This window comes from Paramisgurnus dabryanus, chromosome 24, assembly GCF_030506205.2.
Source record: "Paramisgurnus dabryanus chromosome 24, PD_genome_1.1, whole genome shotgun sequence".
NCBI lineage: Eukaryota > Metazoa > Chordata > Actinopteri > Cypriniformes > Cobitidae > Paramisgurnus > Paramisgurnus dabryanus.
This window is the reverse complement of record NC_133360.1, coordinates 16,128,936-16,149,025: the sequence shown is the minus strand read 5'-3', so window position 1 is coordinate 16,149,025 and position 20,090 is coordinate 16,128,936. Positions and strand designations below refer to the sequence as shown.

The following is a 20,090-nucleotide window of genomic DNA, read 5'->3' as shown; positions in this document are numbered from 1 at the left end:
AGGGTGCCTTAATATGCCATGAAGTCATATTATAGTAATAAACTGCTGCATTTTATAATTGAGTCGTTGTTATTGCGAAAAAAAGCGTGGTCATAGCCTATTACAGCTGCTGTTTGTTGTTTTTACTCCGGATTGAGCAACTTTTACAGGACTACTGTATAAATGCTTTTCATTGGTTGCTGGAGGCGTATTTGAAGCGTCGTGAAGTGCAGCTGCCGGCAAAAGGCGTGTTCGTGTGGCGCTGCGCAGATCTATCGGTTTATGACATCACAGTGCCGCGAGAGTGCAGCTTTAGAATTGCTCTCGCGCCATTTTTTTGTCGTACGTCGATCGGTCTGCGCAGTTCCGCATGAAGTCGAACACGCCGAAAGTGTCCTATAGTGTGACGGCTGGGGGAGGGTGGAAAGCAAACTGCCCTGTATTGGACGTGTTTATTTACTCTCGCTTAATTTAAAACACGTTTAATGTCGTTAAATCGAGGCCACGTGGCTAAGCTTCATACAATCGCGAGAGATCATCGAGTGGAGCTGACTGTCGTTAATCGCAAGAGTGATTAATCGGGTTTGTGGACGAGTTCAGCTTGTTTGGCTATTGAACAACAGCGTTTGAGATACAAACGAGCCACAGCGTGTGCTCAAAACCTTGAAAGTTCGTTTGCGAGGTGATTGGTACTCTTTCCCAAACCCTGACGAGTATTCCGATACTCGTACCCCTATCGCTTGTTTTCGGATATGGCTCAGCGTGGACCGCATCATGTTGCGAGTTCTCAAAAAGCTTTAATGTTGGAGCTGAAAAGTCTACAGGACGAACCGGTCGAGGGATTCAAGATAACTTTAGTCGACGAGTCGGACTTGTACAATTGGGAAGTTGCGATTTTCGGACCCCCCAACACGCATTATGAAGGTGGTTATTTTAAGGTGAGTGGCCGCTTGACCAGCTAGTTAAGGAGAAGCGATCTGTTGACATCTGTTTGACAGAGTTGCAGTGTGTGTTTTTCGAACTAAAGAGTTTAAATTCGAATTTATGTTTGGCGTTTGATCGCGTCATAATCGAGCGTTCCAAAATGAGGGCGCTTCTTTGTTTTGTCACTATTGTTTGTGACGTCAAGCGAAAACAAGCTTTTGACGTTTGTAACGCTAGATTGTGTCATTCGCTTTGTACGTTCGGCGTTTTGTTTTAAAAAACAAACAAACCATGCGTTTGTCAAGCATTTAGTCTGTACAGTAACTTACTTAGCGGAGAACAATGAGGAACAATAGCATTACTTTCATTGTCACCCCCTTCAGTCATCTCCCTGGAGCAGATACTGTATGTCTCACTTTGTACTATGTAAATTTACTCGTGCCATCATGGCATGAACTTTTTGAAGATAATAAAAATGAAAGATGGTTTCCTGTCAACCAAGATTTGTTGTGTAATTCAGTGCCAGGCCATTACTCTATATTTATTGCTTCATATCTCAAGGATTTCACAAGCTTGTGGAAAATGTTTGTCCCAGTAAGCGGTTTTTTATAGATTGATATTTTGCAGTCGTTGGTAATTTGTATCACAATCTTCAGTTGGATATTGAAATATCAGTTCGTAGGGTTCTTCAGAAATCCTGTCATTTTGTGAAACGTTTGTTCCTTAAAGGGACAGTTCACCCAAAAATTAAAGTGCTTTCATTTACTAACCTTCATGTCATTGCAAACCGGTATGACTTTCTTTCTTCTGCAGAACACACAAGAATATATTTTTCATAAACATTGGTAACCAGACAGCATTCATCTCTTTTGAATTCCACTGAAAGAACTCCTAATAACCACCATGACTTTTCTCAAAAATGGATTCTTTTGTGTTCACAATAAAGTGTGCACGTGTTTTGAATGACATAAGGTGAATAAATGAGGAGAGAGTTGTACATTTTTGGTAAACTATCGCTTTAATATGTCGTTTAAAACAAAGCATAGCAATCTGTCAAATTTTCTTTTTTTGGTAAACCTGTTTTGCCACACTAAACACAACTCATTTCAAAATTTACCATTGGACCTCATTCTTGTAACCTGGTAAATAATATTTTTGTATTATTTAACAGACTTCCTGTTTTTCAATTGTGCCTGTAATCTTCCCATTGATTCAACTATGTAATTACTCGAATGTAAATGTGCTTTTTATGTAATTAAAATCGAAGCAAAAATGCTAAACTAAATCTTCATGCTCAAATTGTTCAATTTAAAATGAGTTTCGAATGTTAAAATGTATTCCTTCAACCTAGTCCTTGGATTTAGATCTCGAATTAATGAACATTGGATGCTAGGGCTGCACAATAATTTGAAAAACAAATCAGGATTATAATTACGGGTGAAACAATTATGTAATTGCCAAAAGTCTCAATTACAGCTGTCCACTTGTGGTCATTTCTATGCGTTTCGCCAGTATGTTTGTGCCCCAAGTACAGTGATGAATCAGAGATTTTAAAGTAGATACGTTGACGTCTCCTTTAGCCATTCATTTTTTTACTAACAACATAACACCCATAATAATTTATGTACATTTATATTATTTCATTTTGGATGTTTAGCATTTGCTGTGCAGCAGCTGCACAGAAAGTTATAAAACATTTCAAAACTATTAATTGAAAAGAACAATCACAATTACAGTACCAATGTGAATAATCGACAATTATCATTTTTGTCACAATTGTGCAACCCTATTGGATGCTGTTTTCTTGTTTATTTTACTTGTATGTGAGGTTGATACTACTTTCAAGCAAAGTCATTCTGTCAGAACACAACAATAGCAGTTATATTTAGCCTGGCTTCATAGCTATGCCTGTGTGTCATTGGCTTGTATGCTGGCCAACCAACTTCAGCACACAGCAATGTCATTAGCAAGTGGCCACTAACCTGCTGGGCAAATTGGATATTGAGTTAATATGCTTGTTGTTGGTTTGCTTGGGCCATATGCACATATGTTTGCTTGATGGCCTTGGTACTCTTGAGAACACTATATGAACAAAAGTATTTGCACATCCCCTTCTAATAAAAAAAAGGTTTGAGTGCTTTAGTCATTTCCATGAGCACAAATCTTAATGCTATAGCATATAATAATATTTGAGAGAATTGTGTGCTGCTATTTTTATTGCAACAGTTTGGTTGGAGCCCTTTTTTTCCAACATGATAATGCCTCATATGCACAAAGCAAGGTTCGAAAAGAAATGATTGATTCAGTCTGGTGTGGAAGAACTTTAAACACACACCTAAAGCCATCTTAACACATTTGGTGTTACTTGGGTGAACTCCTATTACTCAAACCCATTAATGACTTGTACAAAAGTGTACAGTCATTAGGGAACAGAAAAAGGCCCTTCCGAAACTGTTCCTAGTAAGATGGAAACAAATTTCTTTAAATTTGTATTATGTGGTATAGCATTTCTATTTATTTTAAATAGAATTAGTGGAATAGATAAACATGTTTATTAGAAGGGGGCATCCCAATATTTTTGTCTATATAGTGTAGGTATTAAAGGGATAGTTCACCCTCATATTGTCACAAACCTGTATTAATTTCTTTGTTCTGCCGAACACAAAGATATTTTGAGCAATGTTTGTAACTTGATTATAAATATCTTCCTTTGTGTTCAGCAGAACAAAGAAATGTATACAAGGTTGTAACAACATAAGGGTAAGTAAATGAAGACAGAATTTTCATTTTTGGGTGAACTTTCCTTTTAAATAAGGTACCATATTGCTCCTTTGATTCAGTAGAGACTTTCTTGTTTAGGCTCTCAGCTGACTGCATACCTCCAAAACATCTTTCCTGAAGGTCACAGTTCTTTTGTTTTCAGTGTTGATGTGAAAAACTTTTTCGGTATTGGTGAGGAGGAAGGAAGCAGGAACAGGAAGAGATGAGTTACCATAACTTGGTATTAACCCAGCCATAAACAGACTTTTACACTGGGGCAGCACCCTTTTAAAAAGTCCTTATATGTATCATTTATGTACATATATTTGGGTTACTTACTAATATGTACCCTCGTGGTGCAAAGGGGTACCAGGCCAGTGACAGCTAGGGACCATTTTTTGACAAATCACCAAACTTGTTAGTTTAGGGCAGGACAAACCTTACATTGAACTTTTATTTAAGTCCATGTGTTCCCTGAAAATCAAACCTGTGTACCAGTTGAGCTACAGAAACATCGAAACTGAACTGGGGAGTGAACAGCCATTCATACTGAACTCTGATTCATACTGTGGTATAAGAATTGAGTCATACCATGGTGTTTCTGTTGCTCAATTGCATTAGAGGCTTAAAACATCATAGGTTCAATTCCAAGGGAACACGCATGTTGTTAAAATGAATTGTGACTTTGGATAAAAGTGTCTGCCATATCTATAAATATAATGTAAACCTCCCACCTCTTTGGCAGAAATGATGGGGTCTCTTTAAATATGATTCAAGTTCTTACACATGGTATTGAGCTGACAGGTAGGAGGGTTTGTCTCGATAACCCAGTAGTTCCATCGAAGTGAGCACACACCCAGGCCTTTGGCAGGTGATGAGTGCTGTGCTTGGCTTGACGGAGCCTGGCAGCTCGAGTCATGTTACCCTCTCCCTTCCTGAGGCTGATGAAGTGTCACAGAAAAATGAGAGCTGGGATAGAGACTGACACCCTAACCCTAGCTGGTGTGCGGAAAAGTGAGTCAGCTTTGCCTCTATCCACAGAAACTTAACCGTTAACCCCTTCGATGAATCATGATTTGTTTGTTTTGAAATGACTAAAGTTATTTTTGGATTTAGTCAAGTGTGTCTTTACTGATCGGATACGTAGTGGATCTGCCACTTGTCTGTAATATTATCCTGGGTACCTACCAAAAGATTTTTTACATCTTATAAGATTTTCAATGTGTGAAAGACAGCACACCACAAACGAACCTAATGACTAACAGTGTATAAATTCGCCTCACGTGGACACTCTGCAGTTGTCGCATGTAAGCCCATGCTTCCATGACATGTCAAAATAAAAGTGTCATCATTATCAAGTGTTATTTTTCTAGTTGTTCACCTTGCTTTCCAAGTTGTGATACACCGTTTGTTGTAATTATATCCAAGAAGCACACAAAGGGCACTTTTCCCATCGTCACCTCAGCTTAGACCTGCAGCGTACTTTCAGCAAAGATGCTTGTATTATGGAGATGGCAACCTTCCATTAGAAAACCTGCAACAGTCAACTTGGCTAGTGTGTAGTGCCTCAGCCAATAAAATAATCAGTGATATGTTGCGGGCGTTCAGAGTGTAATGACAGTTACAGTTTACAGTTTCTTGTCAGAATTTAAGACTACATTTTAATGTGATCATTATAAACTGCTTCTGGTCTCCTGTGTATAACAGCGTTGCTATGCTAAGTTTGCAGGCTTCCCTGAAGTAGGTCTTTGCTTTCAGTATCCTAACCGTACTTGCATTTTCTGTATCTGTCCCTATCAGATCCACTGCGGATGCCATTTCGTTCCGCTGGCAGCCAGCCTCATCTTGCATGACATTAAGGGTGTACTCACGTTATCCAAACCAAACCGCATACGGGCGCGTTTGACCCTCAAAGCCTGGTTCGTTTGACTAGTGTGATCGCTTTGTACCGTGCCAGGGCGCGGGTTGGTTAATCGCTCCCCAGCCAGGTTGCTGAGGTGGGCTGAAGCGGTTCACTTGGGCTCGGGCGCGGAATGCTGTGGTGTGAGCACAATCACACCTGAGCGCGATTCAAAAGGTGAAGACGTCAGTTGCGCGACCACTGACCTTCTTATGCCTCCTTAAAAACTTTTTTATGCATGCAGCGGGGTTACGTGAATGTCCGAGCTGCCCACGGGACAGATCAACTAAGCAATGTGATGAAATGTGAGAGGGCTGTCTGTAATTGTGCACCACACGACTCTGAATAAAAAACACAGACTTATCATTACAGTGGGTTTCTGTGTTGAGAGCCTTTACTTCCTGCTATTTTCAAAACAATCGCATCTTAATGACGAAAGCGCGCCCGGGCTCGGATCGATAAAAGTACAGTTTGAGTGCGTGCATCTGGGGGAGTAGGTAGGGGTGACAATCGCGCTGGGGCATGGTTTGGTTTGGATAATGTGAGTGCACCCTAAAAAGCCCAGGGGTGTGTTTGGCATCTAGCATCGTTGTGATCATGGCTAGTTTAAATTCTCCGCGCTTGCTTTATTTTTATTTCCGGCTGTATGTGTTTTGTGTAGGCAGCGCACATACGTGCATGATCTTGCTTATTTGACAATCATTAAGTTTTATCGATATAATTCTTATTGACAATAAATCGGAGATCGAATTGTTAATCCCTAGTGGAGACAGTGGGAACATGGTCTGTACGAGTTCACTTTGCATCAAATGCACTATGTCTGCTTCCGTCTTACATCATCGCGCTTTCTGATTGGATATTGTTCCGTTTTACGTGATAATCTTGAGCATGCACGCGTTTGTCCTGTGGGCTTCCCCCCCCAAACATTAGGATTTCTGATCGTAAATATTAAACATGTATAATATTTTTGATTCGCAATCGGTACGGCTCCGACATGCTTCCAATCAGTTACGGACACTCTTAACACACCTCACGCCAAGGGAAAATCTGAGAAAAAAATCTATAGAACTATCAAGATAATTGGGACATAGCTAAGATTGTCGGAAACCGGGAAATTTGCCCAAAATCAGCCCGATTATGTGTTGGTGTTTACTCAGCATTACATAAGAAAGATGGGTATATGGCTGTACATCACACTCTAAAAAATGCTGGGTTATTTTCAACACAGCGTTGGGTCAGAAAGGGACAATCCCAGCCGTTGGGTTTAATTAACCCAGACATTTTTTTTGTTTGACCCAACAATGGGTTAAAACAACCCAGCATAGGTTAAAAGACAACCCAATGTGTTGGGTTAATCCCTTTTTGACCAAACAATCTTGAATATTGGTATTGACTTCTAAACGTTTAATCAAAGGTCTGCTTTTAGAAGCTGTTCAAGCATGTTTGTGTATACTAGTCTAAAGCCTTGTTATGGCAAGTGCTTCTTGTTGGGTGCTTTAGTTCTTCTAGAAAACTTCATGACCTTCTAGTTAGGCTTATTGCCAGCAACAAGCAGACTGTTCACCCCTGTATAACAAGCTTGGTTTCAAGTGATGCAACTTTCTCTCACCCGTGCTTTCTGTTTCCTTGTGCTTGAGATTGTTTATGAAGCACAGTCTGGTTCACCTCGGGGACAGTTTCTCTCGAAAATTCTTTCCCCTCAAGGACTTTACTCCCCCATCATATCTAATGTGTCAGACAAGGACAGGCTGCGGAAGACAAGGCGAATGATGGGGGGGGAATTGCGTTGGAGGTGTGGGAGAATATAATGCAATAGAGTGTGTTCAAAGAGAGTTGGAACAGAGATGACCTGGTTTATTTGTCTTACCAGCCCAGTATCCATGGGATTCTCTTCCTCCTTTTCTGTCATGGGATTGTAGGAAAGAGCTTTATTTTTAGGTCACGCTCCAAGACTGGGATTTTTAGAGCAAAAACGTTGTCATTTATTCCAGGCGGCTTATGCTGTTATTTGCATTTATTTCAAGCAATACTGCAATTTCCTAATTAGTTTCTCACGTAAACATTCACACTGTTTAATCGAAAGAACAATACACTATGTAATTTATAACATTTATCCTAGAAATAGATGTGTGTGTGTGTGTGTTAGTATATAAGAACGATATGCAAACGGTAAAAACCCCCAAGTAAACGATGACGCGAGTTATCGTTTTCAACTTAAAGAGTAACTAAACCCTAAACCAACTTTTTTTAGTTAATGATCTGTAAGAATGATGCTTTATTAGTGCTGTTCATTGATTTTAGTTATTGTTTTGACATTTTGTTATAAAGTGTTTCAATACTACAATGTATGGTGTAAAAACGTCTGATTGCTGCCCTCTTCAGGTTGAACGGTGGCTACTGCAATTTAATTTTCCCATTGGATGTTGGGTCCAAAAAATGACTCGTGACGTAAGCAGGTTCAAGCTCACCACGCCCTTGTTACGATCTCACCACACACTTGATACGAGCTTAGTTCGACCCCTCTATCTCCGTTGGGATCTGCCCACTTTTCTTGCATTTTTCAAATATTGCCAGTGGGTGGAGTCAGGCTCTGACCAGGGGTTTAGTTACTCTTTAAATCTCTTTTCTTGGACTACAACAAACACATGGATTGTAGGCAACAGTTTACTTCCTGGGCCGGTTGACGTGGACACGGCAGTCATTATCATAATTCCGCTCGCTACTGACATACAGCCAATAAGTTAACTCCTGTCAGTATTGCATTGTGAGCTAATTTTATAAACATGTTAAGGAGCGTCACATTTGCGGCTGATGTCACAGTTATTCAGGCCAATTACAATGTAGGGATAAGCTGGCAAATCAGGGACACAGCGCTTTTCAGATCAATGAGTTTGTACAAAATCAGAGCGTTTGAGGAATGAAGGAATATCTGGAGCTACAAAAATGTATGGTATCTGGAACATAATGTGTATAAACCACACATAAAATGCATAAACCTTGCAAACACATTGTATTATACCAAATACACAAAATAACGTTGTTTTTAGCAATGAGATAGTTGCACTTTAAGTGAAACAGAGCAAACCATTAAAAACTGTACAATTAAAACTTAAATAAACACCAGCATACGTGAGACACGCTTAAAGTGGTCGACTGTAGTGGTGTAACGGATCGCAGTTGATCTGTGATCCATAAGGATCACGACCCACGTTTTTTGTCTCGCATGTGATTCGCGGATTAATACGCAGATTTAAATAGGGAAAGTTTATCATTTGTAAGTGTTTCAAAGGTTTGCAAATGTTAAAGGACAAGTTCGGTATTTTAGACTTAAAGCCCTGTTTTCAGATTGTTTATGGTGAAATAGAATGGTTTTGACTGAAATTTCGACATTTGCGGGTGCCCTGAGAATTTTCGCGTGTTTGTGTTTCAGCTCAGACCTCTGCAATGGGTTTAATGGTGCACTGGAACAATCCTTCCTAAAATGCATTAAACTTTCGTTTATAAAGATGTGAAACTCACCGAGTGGTCAGGGGTGTTCACTGATATGCTCACACAAAAATCGCTGCAAAAGATGCTTTCCAACAGCTGTTTTAGCATTCGTTGTTAACTTGTGGACCTATTTTTCCAAACGCCTCACACCCGTACATTCTTCCGCTTAGAGCTTGAATAGTAAAAACACTCCAGCCCAGGTGGTGGCGCTAATCCGCCTTTGCCTATTGCAAGAATAGAAACAAAGTTCCCGGCGCGGAGTAATACCATACCTCACAGCACAACTAATACAAGTCCATGGGGCTGGTAAAAACTACGATAAAACCTGTTGGAATGCGTCTTTTGGAGCGATTTTTGTGTGAGCATACCAGTGAACACCCCTGACCACTCGGTGAGTTTCACGTCTTTGTAAACGAAAGTTTAATGCATTTTAGGAAGGATTGTTCCAGTGCACCATTAAATCCATTATAGAGGTCTGAGCTGAAACACAAACACGTGAAAATTCTCAGGGCAGCCGAAAATGTCGAAATTTCAGTCAAAACCATTCTATTTCACCATAAACAATCTGAAAACAGGGCTTTAAGTCTAAAATACCGAACTTGTCCTTTAACGTTCAAGTGATTTTAAACAGTTTAACTGCAAAAAGGCGCTAAAGTGAGCAGTTAACTCACAAACAAACACACGTGCGGCTGAATGCGTCCGGTCCAGCTTGAGTCAGACGTAATCATCCTTCAAACATCAGAACTCTTGATGTGAAAACTTCAGAGAGTTGCACTACTCTCTCTCATACTGTAGTCCATTAACATACATTTGGCTAATAGAGCAATGAAAAACAACGTAACGTTTTTATGCTGTGCCGTTTGTAATTCGTCCTCTGTCTGTGTGTGTACGTGCGTTTAAGGGGACTCAGTAGTGCACGCGGAGAGATATGCAGTCTGTGCATATTTGGTCTTAAAGAGACCGTAAGCTCAATTGACCTACTTAAGTCTGTGTCATTAATGTTAATCAAACAACCCAACACAAAAAGAAAATCACTTCTGAAGCTTTAAAAAATAATAATTACATTTTAATTAACACAATAAATGTAGTGTTATTCATTTGATTTCTGTACCTAATGATTTTAGACCTTACTTAATGTGCAACTTTGTTCTTTTTTATAAATGTTTGTAATTTCTTGATTTGTTTTTTCCCATACTTTTTTTTTTTGCTGATCCGAAAAATGATCCGATCCGTGCCTCAAAAACCGTAATGTGATCCGAACCGTGAGTTTTGTGATCCGTTGCACCCCTAGTTGACTGATATATTGCCGAAGTCGATATGTCTGACGATATTTTCGCTTTTTTTACGTATCGACATCGGCTGATAAATCTTTCCGTTGGGCCGATAGATTCTCCGGTTTGGTCACGTTAGGGCATTAGCATTTTGTTTCTTATGCTGCATACGCACCAAGCCAAAGCATCGCGTTCCTCGCTCTAGTTTACTCGCAGGATTTAACTTTATGTCATGCAAAATTTTCAACTTGCGAAAGACATGTTTCAGGCGAATATTTTGTGTGTTTGCAGCAAATGTGTCAATTCACATTGCCCCGCATCAGTTGGCAACTATTCACTTCTTTGCATTGACTTGGAATGTTATCTGCATGCACAAAACATTGAGTTCGCGTTTGGTGTGTACACCCTTTTAGGAAGATGAATACACCTGACCCCACACACCAGAGCACAGCGAAAGCAACCCAAGAGCAAAGTGCTTCTTTCAAATAACTCTGCCACACATTGACCGGCTTACGTGGCGCTGCATGAAGTCGAACACAGTCAGCATCTGACAGACAGTGAAATCCTTCCCTTTTTAATGTTGCATTGTTTTGTGTGTAACACTCAGAGTCTGGCATGCTGCAAAGTTTTACTCAAACATTTCCGTGATGTGTCATCCACAGCCCAGCGGTAACTACAACTGGCTACACACATATATAATTAAAACAAACTGAACAAAATTGCCTCACAAACAATGACAAATCCCACAACCGGCTCTTCCTCAGGTATGTGCGTTGCTGTCTGTAACTTGTAAATAAGACGCTGTTTCCCACCGCACTCAATAACCAGGATCACTTGAGGCCCAGTATGAAAGCTGTGTGGTTGGAGGACAAGACATATGTTCAAGTTTGTTCTGTTTTGATAAGCTGCATGCCACTAACTAAGCAAATATATAACTTGGGCTGTGCATTTTGTCACTATTGTTTTTACAAAGACAAAAAAGAAAACATACATCTTTAACTTTAAGAAAGTGAAATAACCTCTTACTGCGTAAAGTAACTTCATGCAGTGTATTTGTTAATATTAAGGAATTAAATAATGTTTTTATCATTAATTAAACATTATCTATAATTTTTGTTGGATTAAAGCAGCAGTAATATTAACCTCAAAATCTTTACCTTATTTCATTTTTTTAATTAAGAGAATAATGCATAAATATTATGCAAAAGAAATGTTAGTTTGTGTGTACTGTATAATTTTTGTATGTTTCTTCAAGAAACATACAAAAATTATACAGTACACACAAACTAACATTCTTGTCAAATTCATATTTTCTCACTATAATTTTATATATTTTAAATATCAGACTTATATCGTCCACATATATTTTTTTTTAATGATTTTACATTTCCTTTGGTGTGTAAGTGTGCATTAGTGCATATAAATGATATGCAAAAGATACAAACCCCAAAGTAAAGATGATGCGAGTTATCGTTTCCAACTTAAATCTCTTTTTTTGGACTACAACAAAAACACGGATTGTAGGCAACAATTTACTTTTTGTGCACGACCGACATTTTCATAATTCCTCCCGCTTTAGACTGAGCCTGTAAGTTAACTCCTGTTAGCATTGTATTGTGAGCAAATCTTTCAAACATGGTAAGAAGCATCACATTTCTGGCTAAAGTCAGAGGTATTCAGGGCAAAACCACAACATGCAGATTAGCTGGCCATTCAGGGACGCTTTTCAGATCGATGAGCTTTGTACAAATACAGTGTGTTCCATGAAGACAGGAATATCTGGAGCTACAAAAATGTACGGTATGTGGAAAATGTTTTGTTAACCATAAACCACACGAACACATTGGTTTATACCAAATACACGAAATAACAATAATAATTTTTTAGCAATTAAATGCCCTTTAATATCGGCATCGGCCATTAAAAAAACCCATACTGCGCGATCACTACCCGCGCTATGCTTTATTGTTATATGTAAAAAAAGATGATTTATGTATCAAAACTCAGTTAGGGCTGCATAACGATTAATCACGATTAATCGTTTGCAGAATAAAAGTTTTTGTTTACATCATATGTATAATAATTATGTATAAATAAATATACACGCATGCATGTATAATTTTAAGAAAAAGATATTTATAGATTAAATATTTATATATAATATAAATTATATATAAATATAAAAATTTATATACACATGTAAATACGCCTTAAATATCTACATGCATGTGTATTTATTTATGCATAATTATTATACACAGTACACACACATATATGATGTAAACAAAAACTTTTATTCTGCAAACGATTAATCGTGATTAATCATTATGCAGCCCTACTCAGCATGTATGTTTCTTTAACTATAAACAAACAGCTTTGATTAATTTGATGGATTAAAAATTTGACCGATTCAGATCTAGATCTAGTCATTATTTTTGTAAAATGAACTACATTAGTCATGCAATATGTTTCTTTCAGCCTGATCTCACAAGAATTCGTACGTATTTTATGAGTTTGCTAATTTATATTAATTTGTAAAAAGTGAATCCTACAAAAACTTACGGTTATCATAAAAATCAATGAATCCCTTACCACTAACCCCAACTTCACAGAGGTAAAATGAAAAATCGTACAAAAATGTATGAATGTGGTCGTACAAATTAATACGAATTGGCCACCTCGTAAAATACGTACGAATTGCCATGTGAGAGCGTTGTTTGTTTTGTCTTGATTTTTGTCAGTAAATCCAAACTTTGTCTCCACATTAAATTTACCGACTTGTCTTTTGCCATAATGCTATGGATTCAGTGACCATGGCAACTGTTTTCAAGTGTTTTCAAACAGTATGTTTGTGATTGAACCCGTAATCTTTGTGTTGATGGGATGGTCTACCAATTGAGCTGCAGCTGATTATAGACTACATTGCATGTTCTTGAACTCGGTATAGCTAAAGAGAGACACAGGCACTTACAAGAGCTCTTGTATGTTGGGTCATACACGGTGTCGAAAAGCTTGAGCAAGCAGCCTCTAGTGAAATGTAATACCGTCCTGTTTTTGTACAGATTCCTACTTGAGGTTTAATAGGTTTGCTTGCCTGAAATTGGCACTGCTCTACTTGGATTTCAGGTATTGAGTATCACTTAATATGTACAGGTGTCCCTATATGTGTATATGTATATGTGTGTGTGTGTGTTTGTGGTTATGTCCTCCCTCAAAGTTGTCTCTTTGAAGCACACAACAGCTGACCGTGCCAAATCAGCAAATGTAGGCGTGGGGGTTGTGCAGTGGTCTGTATGTTTGTGCGAATGCCCACCACCCGCTGAATTGAAAGGCACCAGGCTCTGCCTGCTACTGAATGTGAAGGACTTAAGTGTGTGTGCATGTTGACTTTTCATCCATACGTGAAATGTATTCATTCATAGAGATGTCTGATGTGGTTCTGTTAAGTTTTACTTCGAATAAATAATTTAGATCACAGAAGTTCACAGGCCAAGGCCTTAGACAACTAAACATGTTGGTAAACAGCTGGGTTTATGGGAGCAGGAGCTTAATCCTTATTTTGTCCAGGGTCACATGGATTAGTGGTAGCCCTGGAGGTTCAGCTCTAGCTGGACATCCTTTGGGAAAAGTGTACTGTAAATAGATGATGTTTCAAATGACTTGGATACTTGAGGTTTCTGTGTCAAAATGTGTTTTAACACCTGCACACTTCACATGTTGAAGGCATATGTGACCTGGACCGGTCTGTGTAATCCAGAAATGGATGTGTAAAATGTTACAGTACACGACTGGAATGTAATTTTGTAATAAACCCCAAAAATCACAATTCTTTTATTTCTGTCATTGTATTTTAATGAGCATTTAAATGCGAAAGCTAACGTATCGGAGGGATTTTGGTTACAGTGTTCATTTGGTGAAGCATAGCATACATCTTCATCGAGTGAACTCATCTTACTCGATACCCACTGTGCTGTTATCTCCTTAACATAATGAATCTGTTTTTCTTCCAGGCACGCATCAGATTCCCCATTGACTACCCATACTCGCCCCCTGCTTTCAGATTCCTCACCAAGATGTGGCATCCCAACATTTATGAGGTTAGATCACAAAGGCACAATAATCAGCATTTACATCTGATTATCTATCTGGTTTTAATGGGATATTTCACCCCCAAAAAAAGGAAAATTCTGTCATTGTTTACTCACTCTCATGTTGTTAAAAACTTGTATAAATTACTTTTATACAAATTTTGATGAATGTTTGTAACCAAACCGATCAGTGGCCCCATTGACTTCTATAGTAGGATAAAAGAATACTATGGAAGTCAATTGTTAGGTTAAAAACTTTCCTCAAAATATCTTCCTTTGTGTCCATCAGAAAAAAGAAATTTATACAGGTTTGTAACAACATGAGAGTGAGTAAATGATGACAGAATTTACGTTTTTTTTTGGGTGAACAATCCCACTAAGATGTCAAACTTATTAAGAAAAAGAATAATAATTGCATTAACAAATTTCCTTTTTAATTTGTACAAAACAAGGTCTGATATGTTTTTAAAAATAGTATTTTCTATCCTTTTACTGAAAAAAAATTCAATTTTGAACATTTCTTAAAAAATATCTTCTCATTACCGTAACCATTTGAAAACGTAAATACCATATAGCATGTTTTGTTAAAATAAAGAGAAGCCATGATGCCTAAACGGGTTTGAATTAATTATGCATAAGGAGACATTAATGAAATATGTTTTGATTTAAAAAAAGTTACATTTATAATTTTCTGTGGAAAACACTGCATCGGTAATGAGAATCAAAAAAGTAGTGTACACGGTGTGACAAGAATATAAAACTTTTTACTAGAGAAACAAAGAAATGGTTAAAAAAAGAAGACATTGTGAAGCATAAAGTATTTTGTAAAATAAGACCATTTTTATTAATTTACTCCAAAGTATTTAGGTAAACAACTTTTTAGGCAGGCATGCCCAATTCTGCAAAAAAATCTTATACTCCAGAGTATAAGTAGTTACGTTGGTTTGATGAAACACATTTGCCAGTAGCGGAGTGGCCATCGGGAGAGCCGGGACATTTCCCGGTGGGCCGGTAGTGTTTTGAGGCTGCGGGCCGGTCTGATAATAGGTATTGCAAGTTATATAGCAACCCTGTCTGGCGGCCTGATGTGCGGCCGCTTCCCTCTGGTCAAACTGTGCAGCCTCTTTGCTCAACCTGTTCGGCAGGTCTAACCATGTTTAGGATTTCTTTAAATATAAGGGCAACATTGTACGGCCCCAATCCAAATTGCATAGCCTGTCGGCCTTTGATGTAAAAAGCTGCGCGGCCGAACGCCTGTTTATTGCAGTACATATGCAGTCGGATTAATAATAGACGAGAGAATTCAACTGCAATATATAAATATCCTCACAACATTATTTTTTTCAAAACTTTGATGAAAACAATTTTCAAATGAACTGTATTCTTACAGTTATTCAAAGATGCGCACATTATTCCGCATATGATTGAATATTAGACGAGAGTATATAACGGCAATGAACGTCTCATATGACAATAAATATCCACATATAACTTAAAAATGAAATCAATAAACAGACAAGGAAGCAGGTTTGGCATGTAAATTGTATTATTATTAGCGGAAAAACAGCAATATTACTGAAATAATCTCTGAGGTAAATGCACCAAACACTTTAAAATAAATAAGTAATAACAGTGGAAAAAACATTATTATCTCAAACTTTTTATGACAAAAATTATATTTAAGGGAAATATTCTTACAGTTATTCAAAGATGCACATATTATTCCATATTGCTCCCATTTAAGAGCACGTTCATCTCTGGCCTCGCTCTGTTATGTAATAGCTGATTCAGGTTTGCATCTCCGTCTTTCAAACAGGTATCATTTTGTATAGTTACTCATTTAGGAAAATTAGCCATGATTTAATGATTTTATTAGTATTATGAAAATTTTTTTTGGTGGGGGCAGATTGATTACGATTTGTATTACCCTAGTTTTACTACAAATAGGCTACGAGACCTTTTTTTACCACGGTGGGCCGGTGGTATACGAAATTTCCCAGATTTTTTGGTCCCACTCCGCCTCTGCCAGTACCTTTCAATTAACTGCTATAAAGTTATCTGTTAGCCTGGTAGTTATTTGAAAGGTACTGGCAGATTTTTCTTCAAACCAACTTAATGTAAATATTCGTCTTTAAATGCTTAAAAACTTTACGGAGGATGAGATTAAAAGTCATTAACACTCTTTTCCCCACTATATCTTCATTTTTGCTATTAATTAATTGTTTTATTCTGTCAATTATTTTTTTTCGTAATTTGAGAACATCCAGTAGAACATCAAATTATTTTTTTCTGTATTTACATTTTACATTACAACATATGCACTCTGACACAGTGGGACGTGTTGTGCTAATGCAATAACAAAAATAATTCATTCCTAGATGTTAACATTTTTCTGTGTTCAAGGTAGAGAACACTGTTGTGTCTGTCTAATACAAATTAATGTATTTCAGAATGGAGATGTGTGTATATCCATATTGCACCCGCCAGTAGATGATCCACAAAGTGGAGAACTGCCATCAGAAAGGTGGAACCCTACGCAGAACGTCAGGTACAACATACTCCTCAAAACACTCCCTTTTCTTTCTCAACCGAAATGTTTTGTATACATTTTTAAATAAGTTCTCACCATGCAATCTGTTATTGTTCATCTATAAGTGTTATTTATATATTATATATTTATATTATAATGTATGCCTGCAGGCATTCAGACTCTCATTTGTTTGCATGCCAGCTCTCCTTCGACTGGGATCGGTAATGAAGACAAATGATGATAATTATTTAAATCTAATCAGTTGACAGTGCCATTTGTCTTTCAGGACCATCTTGCTGAGCGTTATCTCACTGCTGAACGAACCCAACACATTTTCACCGGCCAACGTGGACGCCTCAGTCATGTATCGCAAATGGAGGGACAGTAAAGGAAAAGATCGAGAGTATGCAGAAATCATCAGGTTAGAAAAACTCCTATGCATATGCTGTCTATTACAATAGCAATCGTTTCCAAATATGATTTTAAAAATACATGTTATCCCAGCATGATTTGTTAACTTTTCAATAAGAGTCTTGTGTTCTTCACAGGAACAGTCTTACAGAAACTTTTACATAATAAAAAAAAACTTTAAATAAAACACAATTTAAACATCATGCACATTATTCGTCCACAGGAAGCAGGTACAAGCAACCAAAGCAGAAGCAGAGCGGGACGGTGTCAAGGTTCCAACCACTCTGGCAGAATACTGCGTTCGTACCCGCGCCCCACCTACCGATGAACCTACCCTATTCTACGATGACTATTATGATGATGATGACTTGGATGAGGAGGATGATGATGATGAACATGAGGAAGGTGAGGACTGTTGCTATGATGAAGACGACTCCGGGACAGAAGAATCATGATGACCGGAACTTTCCAAATGAACTGAATTTCTCACTCCCCGTGGTTCCCCGTTTTAAATCATCAATTCAAAAAAGGAATATTTTTTTCCGGTTGTTTTCGTCTCGGACGTCTGAGGATCCTTTTACCTAAGATCACTGACTGAGCAGACAGTGTTGTGCTGACTTGAGATTTTGTGACTTTTTGCTGAGGTTATCGATCCAAATGAACTTTTGCTGTGAACTCCTAAACCGAGATGTTTTTGCTTTTATTTTGGATTTTGTCTCTCTTTTTGGGGTGCAGGTGGGGTTCAGCCGATGAATGCTAGAGTCAGTGTATCCTACTTTATTTAGAAACAACTTGCCTCTCCAAGGCACCTGATCTCAGGTTTTCAATGTCTGTGAATAACCGTTGGTGTCTAAGGTGGAGAAAAGTAGCTTGTACACATTCTCAGGGCTAAATCGCATCTTTTTCGGCTTCTGAAGATGCTCCTCATTTAAACGTTTCCCACGTTCTCCACAGTAGAGGAACTCATCCAAGCGTTTAATACACAGTTGATGCATTACATAAAGCTCACAGCATTAAGCTCTTTCCTCTCACAGAATCTTTAAATGAGTTTCTTTTATTCACAAACCTCGATTTTCATTTCGTCCTGTTTTTATAGGGTAGAGTTGTGGATTTTCTGTAATTAACCGCTTAATTTACGTTTAGGGTATTTTAGATTTTGTTCTTTATTTTAAGCTTTGTGGTGACTAATATATTAAAGCTCACAACCTGCTCAGGAAAATAAAGACAGTTTGAGAAATTGGTATGCTTATGGCCGAGCCTTTGAGCTCAGCAGACTCTTTAAACCCTTTCATCGGATTCATATGCACACAGGGGTATTTGGGTCTCTTTTTCTTGTTTGTATTTTCATTTTCTTTTTTGTTATTCTTTGTAAATCTATTTAAGTCTGAATAAAGATCTTTATTAGGATTGCTTGGTTTCTGAGTTGTGTTTTACAAATGAAGTCGCCAAAAATGGCATATGAAGCAGTGTGGCACTTGTCCCTGATATTTAAGGGCTGCTGGATTGCAAGGATCAAGGTTCGAGTCTGACCTGTGTCATGTTTGGATGTAACTTCCCTTGGTTTTTCCACTTTCTGTGTGTCTTTGTCCTGTTTCTAGTCCACAGTTTGTTAGGAACAAATCAAAGTGTTTTAAAAAGCTTAAATGTTTTATTATATAACACATAACACTTAATATTTTGTTTCTCAAAATATTTTAAGGTGGAAGTGTATGTTAAAATGTTTGGTAACACTTTATTTTGATAGTCCATCTGTTGACACTCTACTACTTATCTACTACTATTCTGTAGCATGTCAACAATGCATTAGTTGACATTCAACAACAGTGGCTCAACAGACCAGTAACAAACACTTAACTAATTGCCTAATGAGAATAAAGTGCATTTCAAGTGTTTATCTACAGATGTTACAGAAACTGCCTGTTGATTGTTGGTATATTTTTGCAACAGACTATTAACTAATATTCAACTAAATGTCTGTAGATTGTCAACATCTTGTAAGCTGAAAGTCAACTGAGTCATGTCAACCTATGATCAATAGCATAATATTGTCATCCTTACAAGGGTCATTTAAACAAAGGTTTAATCGACTATCTGTAGTTTTTAACTGAATCTTTAGTTTATTATCTGTTGAGAATCTGCAGATTATCATACAGTTCAGTTTACTAACAAATGGTTTATGATCAGTTGACTTTTAGTTGACATTCTCAACTTTGTGTTTGTAGATGCATTTTAGGACTATCTAATTAAAGTGAAAAACAGTTGAGAATAGTAAACTGTCTATAACGTATCAACAGAACACAGTTTTACTAATCATATGCAGCATATTACCATTCAAAATCTTTAGTTTTATTATTTGTTGAGAATCTGCAGATTATCAACTATAGATTAGTTGCTTATCTACTGCTGGTTTACTAACAAAAGGTTTATGATCAGTTGACTTTGTTGACATTCTCAACTATGTGTTTGTAGATGCATTTTAGGACTATCTAATTAAAGTGAAAAACAGTTGAGAATAGTAAACTGTCTATAACGTATCAACAGAACACAGTTATACTAATCGTATGCAGCACATTACCATTCAAAATCTTTAGTTTTATTATTTGTTGAGAATCTGCAGATTATCAACTATAGATTAGTTGCTTATCTACTGCTGGTTTACTAACAAATGGTTTATGATCAGTTGACTTTTAGTTGACATTCTCAACTATGTGTTTGTAGATGCATTTTAGGACTATCTA

At 37.6% G+C, this 20,090-nt stretch overlaps 1 protein-coding gene across 1 annotated transcript; it reads left to right on the top strand.

Moving 5' to 3' along the window:
• Positions 1–364: 364 nt before the first annotated feature.
• On the top strand, positions 365–18,759 carry cdc34a (cell division cycle 34 homolog (S. cerevisiae) a). The gene is made up of 5 exons (XM_065246990.2): positions 365–917; positions 14,334–14,420; positions 16,862–16,959; positions 17,228–17,362; positions 17,576–18,759. Exons 1-5 carry the CDS (start codon positions 732–734, stop codon positions 17,805–17,807), a joined length of 738 nt encoding a protein of 245 aa, XP_065103062.1. The 5' UTR covers positions 365–731; the 3' UTR covers positions 17,808–18,759.
• The last annotated feature ends 1,331 nt before the right edge of the window (positions 18,760–20,090 follow it).